At 44.3% G+C, this 7,460-nt stretch overlaps 1 protein-coding gene across 1 annotated transcript; it reads right to left on the bottom strand.

Annotated features, from left to right (window-relative positions):
- Positions 1–662: 662 nt before the first annotated feature.
- LOC107377108 (uncharacterized) lies at positions 663–2,704 on the bottom strand. Its single transcript, XM_015946533.2, has 4 exons — positions 2,594–2,704; positions 2,355–2,431; positions 2,060–2,203; positions 663–772 (listed from the first exon to the last, which is right to left on the bottom strand). The coding sequence occupies exons 1-4, from the start codon at positions 2,607–2,609 to the stop codon at positions 767–769; spliced, it is 243 nt and encodes an 80-aa protein (XP_015802019.1). The 5' UTR covers positions 2,610–2,704; the 3' UTR covers positions 663–766.
- Positions 2,705–7,460: the final 4,756 nt, after the last annotated feature.

The raw sequence follows: 7,460 nt of genomic DNA, 5'->3' as shown, positions 1-7,460 counted from the left end.
CTGTCTGTCTCTGATCTTTCTGTATCGCCTCGCAATCCCACAGAAAAACTGCTGCCTGGCTTCCTATATTTTCATGTCATGAGCTACTTTTGAAATATTCAGCTCAAATGGATTGTCTGTCAATTATATTCTTTTGGGATGGTGACACTGAGAATGTTTCTTTGGCAGTGTGCAGGATACAGCTGCCTGGAGTGCAACGATTAACACTCTGCTGCTCTCAGTCCTTGCCGCTCAAAAGAATCCCTGGAGAGTCCAGATAAATCATTCAATATAAGTGGAATCGGGATCTTTTTTCAGGGCTCCCCCTGGGTGTGTGAGTCGATGGCTTCCTTTCAGGTCTCAGTTGAGGCTGAATTATCTGCAGTTTCCTGGATGTTAAAACAACAGTCTTTAGTGTGAGTCAAGATGGAGTCCATGAATGTTAAGTGACAGTGTGATGTAGATCTGTCAGGATTTTCTGACCCTAGAGCTTCACCATCTATTTTCTATCAGAAGCTAGTGCAGCAGATTGGTGTAGGAGACTATTTTCATGTTCAGCCTGAATGACAAACTCAGGGTGAATAACGGTTTTTGTTCTACAGTCTTAATGAATAAAACTAAGGAGGTACTGCCCTCTGGTGGTGAGGGGAGGCTACAACAGATAGATAGCAGGTTGAGCAGGAGACATTTTTTCCACATTTATTCCAAGAAGCAGTTTTGTTTACAAAATGTGAACAGTGGCACAGCTTGATGACACGAACACCTGTGGTCCACACTGGAGACAGCATCAGGCCTGGAAAAAGAGGGAAAATTACAAACACACAAACATAATTTATACAAAATACATTCATGTTCCACCACTGGTGGTAATGCCACCTGTAAAGTATTTTGCTATCCTTTTCCAACAAGAACCTCTGTTCAGATCTAAAGCAGGTTTGTAGACCATGAAGTCATTCTCTCATGGACATAAAAAAACACTATGATAAATGAAGTCAGACCACTCCAAAGCACTTTACGCTACTGTAGGTCATCCATGCATCCTCCTCTCTAGGACACATACACACAAGCCACATTGTAGCAACAACTGCCCTGGGACACACCGACAGTATGGGAGGGAGGAGGCTGCTGAAACAGGCACCGCCTGTCCCTCTAACCTCCATCAGCAGCAGGAAAAGTGGGTCAAATGTCTTGGCCAAGGATACAATGACTTAAAGCTTCTTTCCAGAGTATTTCTCTTATCTGATAGCACCATCTAGTGGCTGACAAGTATATCACACAAAAACTGTTCCTGTTTTTATTAAGATGGCAACTTCACGTTTCTGGTTATAAAAGTGCTTCTGTAGCCGACAAACAGAGTTAAACACGTTGTTTTACAAGTATTATTCTCATGTCATGTTGTGTTTTTATATACTTGTATTTTAGAGACTCACTTGTCCGTGAAAAATTTATGAACTCTGCAAGGTATTCCTTACATTTGAAGAATGTAAGTGGTAGTCTAATGCTAGTGGTTAGTTCTGGTCAGCGCTCAGTTTCCTATTCCATGGAGCTGGGGGGGTTAGCAAAACAAAAAAGACGTATCGCTTACATTTGATCACAGTACATGATGAGACAATCGCTTTTACGGATTTTTGACAAATCATACATCATTTCTGAAAGGGGAAAACTCCAGAAAGCAGCTTTAAGGAGAAGAGATCAAACCTGTAACCCGCTGATTACATAGTGACCTCCTAACCCCTGAGCCACTGTTGCCCCTGTTCTAATAAAGAGACAGTCATCTGTGCTGTTTGTAACAGAGCCAAAGCCATTCCAACACTAACTTTTCAGACCTGTTTAGAATAACAACAGACCAGTGTGTGCCTTAGAGCAGACATGTGGCAGGTATGCTACCTGCTCAGTAACATTGCTGTTCTCAAATGACCCCCCCCCCCCCCCCCCCCACACACACACACACACACACACACACCCCTATGAACAGAACCATTATAACAAAGTTTGATGTGTTTAGTTACAAACCACTAGTAATGAAGACAACTTTGTGAGAAAGGGACATAAATGTGACCTGAGAATGGACCTGCCATACCTCGTCACTGCTGGATGAAGAGTGTCCATGTTTTCCTTCTTTCTTTTCCTTCTTTTTCTTCTTATCATGGCCCTCTTTGTCCTTGGATTTGTCTTTGTCCTTAGATTTTACTTTGTCTTTGTCTGACTTGTCCTTGTCGTTACTCTAAAGCGATAAAAACAGAAATTTAGATTAAATGAATAAACTACACTGATGCATCAGATTCTGGCTGAAAACTGGAATTAACCTTAGAAGTAACACAAGCCACCAGCTGCTGGGTGTGTGAGGCTCTCATGTTGTTCACACATCGTCATACCTTTTTGTCCTTCTCCTTGTTTTTACTCCAGGGCCAGCTAACTTCATCCTTATGTGCTTCCTCCTTCTTCACCTCCTCTTTATCACAGATACAAGACACATGAACAAGTGCTCACACTGGATTTACAACAACTAAATTCTTACAGTGAGCTCATGTTGAACTCATCTTTCACCCATTTGCTTTGTTCCTAAAGAAAGTTTTCATATATTTAAATTTGTTTAAAGCAGATTAAAACTCACCTGATGAGTCCATCATACACCTGTGTTTGTCTAAATCCTGTAGCCTGTGACGCTTGCTTCTCTGACAATCTGGAAATGTGTGTGAGCCACACCTGAAGCAGGTAACCAAGATCAGCCACACCCACAAAATAATGGGTCACGCCCACAAACGGCTGCTGCCATTATGACTCTTTTCTTTCAGCTTGAAGCTCCAGAACAAGTCACATGGAGAGTTACAAAATGTGATGGAAAACTGTGACATATATAATTTTGTGGCTTGCTAAACCTGATACTGTCTATAGCTGGAGATTTTGGAAGTAGCAGAGGTAAACAGAACGTGAGGAACTCCATTTTCAGCATACCAGCTATTTTACAAGAGCTATTTTTGAATCGTCTTTGCCTTACGCCCTGGATCACATATATGTTGTACTGCAATTTAAATGAAAACTAATCATGGGTGTTTCGACCACGCCAGTCATGTACTTAGAGATTTATCAGCTTATAAAAGTTCGTAATCAGCATGACTACAAATCGGACGTCGGCACGTTGCATTTATGATGTCACCACGGAATCTCCTCTCCCCTAGCGTAGCTGCTACTTACCACATGACCAGATTTATGGTGGTTCTATCCTCCTGAAGAAGGATTTGAAGTGTGCTGAACTTACAGCCATTTCCCCTCTGTTTTTCTCCATGTCTGGTTCAATGACCTCACTTTGGTGATGCTCATTTGTAGTCCTGGACATATTTTTACACAAAACCTAAGATAGCATTTCTCCCCCTTTAGAAAAAGAGTGCTTCCTTGGTATCAAAATGAGTCTTTAAAATTCATGGACATCATATGTGAAATCCATGGCGCATAACAAGTGGAATTAGAAAATAGCGGGAGACCTATTTGCTTTCCCTTGGAGGCTTGAGGAAAACAAAAGTTGCAAAGTATCCCTTTAATACTCACACAGCTGCATAGTTCTAGTTTTGCTTCCTTGCTTGCCCTGTCATGAACTTTTAGCCTCTAGTTGGCTTACTGAGGCTCATTTACTCGTTGCAGTTTTGTTAACACATATTTGCTAGGTCATATTAACAAAATAAAGCTAAAAGTCATCAAGAATTGCACGCATCTTTGGCATGACCTGTTTTCATGACTAGACACACTAAAGCCAAACTTTTCTCTTTGAGGACCACCTTGTATGTGTCCAAGACAAACCAGGACTCCAACTCCTACCTGCATGCACATAATAAAATTAATAAGTAAAAACTTCATACTCATAACTCACACAGAGATATAACCTTCATACAAAGTTTAGACTGTACTGTAGTGTGTGTTATTGGAATGTTATTATTACAAATAGCATCTTGGTAATCTCAAAACCTCAGCACTGACACAATTGTGGGAACCCCTTTGGGGGTCACAGAACCAAGTTTGGGAACCACTGCTCTAAAGTGACCAGGCTCAGAGTGTGTCACATCTAAAACATTCACGGTGGAAACATGTTCTGTGTTCTCAGTCCTTTTAGATAGAATGTGACTCTCTGATCTCTCTGCTTTGGTAGATCATCGACACAAATCCGTGATGAATTATATCACCACATTGCCCAGCCTCAGGCGTGACTGCAAGAACGAGATTGTAGATTCAAGCTGCTGAAATTAGTTTTCTCTACAGGGGACCTGTAGCCTAGTGAACTAGACCAAATTCTTGCTTTGCAAAGAATGGTCTAGGCATGCTCCATTGGAACCTCAGCAGCTCCTACCAGGACTCTGGCTAGCCAATCACAGCTCTCTAGAGGGGTTTCAAACACATAAAGAGCTGTGATTGGTCCATAATGGTGGGCCAATCATAGTGCTCTATCTGCTTAGTGAACAAATCACAGAGCTTTATCCGTTTTGTGGGCCAATCAGGGCACTCTATATGCCTGGTGGGTGGGATGATGCAACAGAGTGAAACAAGAGTATGTCACATTCATTGTCCAGTGGAATGCAGAGATCATTTGAAAGACACCGGTAGAACCCGCCCCACAACCGAGAGCCGTCAATGGAGCATGGCCAGACTAAAGAATACATTTATTTAGTCTGGCTTGCCAGGCTAGGGGATCTGGGCTCTTCCTTAGAGACAGGGTGAGAAGCTCCGCCAATCAGAGTCTCCCACTAATGGTAGGTGTGCTTTTGAGCCGGCTAATCAGTCAGCAGTGGGCGTGTCAGCCCCGTTTGGCTCCAGGCACACCTCCTTGAGAAGAGGGCTGAAAAGGAGTTGAGTTGTGTGCAAGAAAATCCAAGGCTACCTAAACGAGAACACTCCCAACCTGGTCTAGGCAAAGTGGAGCTAGTGTGTAAGGGCCATATATCTCTCAGCTGGCCAGGGAACGCCTTAGGCTTCCCCCGGAGGAGTTGGCCCAAGAGGCTGGGGAGAGGATGGGCCTCCCTACTTAGGTAACTACCCCAGCGACCCGACCCCGGATAAGCGGTCGAAAATGGATGAATGGATGGATGGCAGCAAGATCGAGCCACTAGCAGCCTAAGTAGAAAAGAACCAAAAAAGTTGCAGATGTTGTAAACACGTTTGGGACAGAGGAGAGGTCTCTGTCAGTAATTGGGAAAAAATGGTTCAACATGAAATTGAATATGAAAAAACTTAGAGTAACAGGTTGTTACTTACAGCTCACATTTAAGGAGTTGTATACGTGTTCATGTTCAAAGTCCAATGCATTCAGGAAAAGATACTAAGAGAAGACCTCAGGGCTCACCAAACTAAATCAAACTATAAACTATTGAGGAAAAACCAAAACATGAAATATTAACTCATTCGCTGCCAGCCGTTTCCTGATCGCTAAAGGCCTTCGCTGCCAACATTTCTCGCTGTTTTAATGTATTTTTAAGAGTCACAGAACGTTGCACGCTAGGATGACGTAGACGCCAAAACAACCAAAACAAAGCGGAGACTCACCTCTTACATCAGGATGAATCTTTATGTTTCGAGCGTTATCCGTTCTTTTATAATCTGTTGTTGAACTGTGATCGGCAGACACTTTTCCGGTTCGCGCCTCACTTTTTTTTTTACAGGAACGGCCCAAAACGATCTCCTAACACATGGATTTTCTGCTTCCTGATCATGTGACGTATGCAGATGAAGATCAGCTTCAGAGCTGAGGTGTTTGTTTTCTCGGCACGCGGGCTCGATCCGATGCCCAAACAGTTAAAAAAAATGCCAATGACGACTTTAGTCTGCTCAAGTCCTTGTTTTAGCACAGTCATATTCCTGGTACAGTCCTTGATTTTTGCAGTAATCCTGGTTTAGACCTGTTATAGGATAATCTTTCTGGCTCTCGAGGAGTACAGACGCTTCCCTCTTTCGCTCCCTTATCTTTTTTTCCAAAGGCTCTTTGTCCTTTCTGCCCACAGAGCGCTTCTCTGCATTTCTTCTTAAAAACTCTACTTTTTACTAACCATGAATTTGATAAAATGGTCATTCAATGCGATCGATAAGATTTTTCAACAATGAGAATGGAGCAGGGGGCTCCCACATGTCCACAGGGGACACACCCGGTGGGATATATTTTGGATTCCTGGAAGGAGTGGAAGATCATATGCCTCTCCCAGCTGTCCATTGAGGACATCGAAGATGTGTGGATATTTGGTCTGATGATCACTGGATTTCTCCTGATTGGAGTGGGAGGATATCTGGTTTTCTGGAAATTTGGGAGGATGGGAGCGATTGGAGGATGACCCGCACCCACGAAATGATAAATGACCCGCACTTGTATAGCGCCTGTCAGAATAAGGACTCCAAAGCACTTTACACTACAGTGTATCATTCATCCATTCACACACTCATTGACACACAGATGGTGATGTGCTACAATGTAGCCACAGCTGCCCTGGGGCGCACTGACAGAGGCGAGGCTGCCAAGCACAGGCGCCACCGGTCCCTCCGACCACCACCAGCAGGCAAGGTGGATTAAGTGTCTTGCCCAAGGACACAACAGCAGAATTCTCTGTCCAGAGCCGGGATCGAACCTGCAACCTTCTGATTACTGGACAGCCCGCTCAACCTGTTGAGCTACTACTGCCCCAAGCAGCAGTACTGGAACTGGTGCCAGAAAGCACCGTCCGTGTGGGGACTTCTCAGACTGGGACATTACTCGAGGTGAATCGTAAGCTGGACAATGTTCTAGCAGTGATACCGGTATTAGTGCACAAAATGGATGTCATCTTGGAGAGAGTCACGGGATGGTATGGAGCAGTTTAAACCCAAAATTGGCTTCACTGAAAGACTGGAAATGATCAGTTTATAGACTGGAGGCAGAGAGGAAAATTATCTCAGCCTGACCCAAACAAGTTCTTGTTATCTGAATCTGACGCCCTGGTGGCCTCGAGCTGCAAGCAACTAAACCCCCCCACGAAGGAATGCAGACAGATGCAGATGCTGTGAAAACCCAACACCCCCCCCCCCCCCCACCCACCCCCGCCTTCGGATTGGAGTCAATGTGCTCTTCGCTTCTCCCAAGATCTCCCTCCCACCTGTTACTGTACAGTAGATGAGCGCCCTAGATGGCTGCTCTCGCTGGGGGAAACAGGATCCAAGCCGAGCCACCCCCACCCCCACCCCCACCTTCCTACTGGAGTCTCATGTTATGTTGTGTTGTCTGAAGTCTGTTGCATATCTGTTTGAGGTGTTGTTTTGCAGAGCAAAGCTGCCCTCCCGGTGGAGGGTAACTCTGAAGTGCATTTTTTCCCCCTCCACCTGAGCCAATCCTCATGTAACACACATTTAACCCTCTTCACATGCTCTCACCCCACACCTCCAATCTCTCACGCTAAACCAGCGCCTGCGCTCCCCTAACGCACATCACGCACAGAGTGTAGGGCTTATGAAAAATAACAGATGATATTAATTAT

Source organism: Nothobranchius furzeri, chromosome 2, assembly GCF_043380555.1.
Source record: "Nothobranchius furzeri strain GRZ-AD chromosome 2, NfurGRZ-RIMD1, whole genome shotgun sequence".
NCBI classification, from domain to species: domain Eukaryota; kingdom Metazoa; phylum Chordata; class Actinopteri; order Cyprinodontiformes; family Nothobranchiidae; genus Nothobranchius; species Nothobranchius furzeri.
This window is presented reverse-complemented; position numbering and strand designations above follow the sequence as displayed.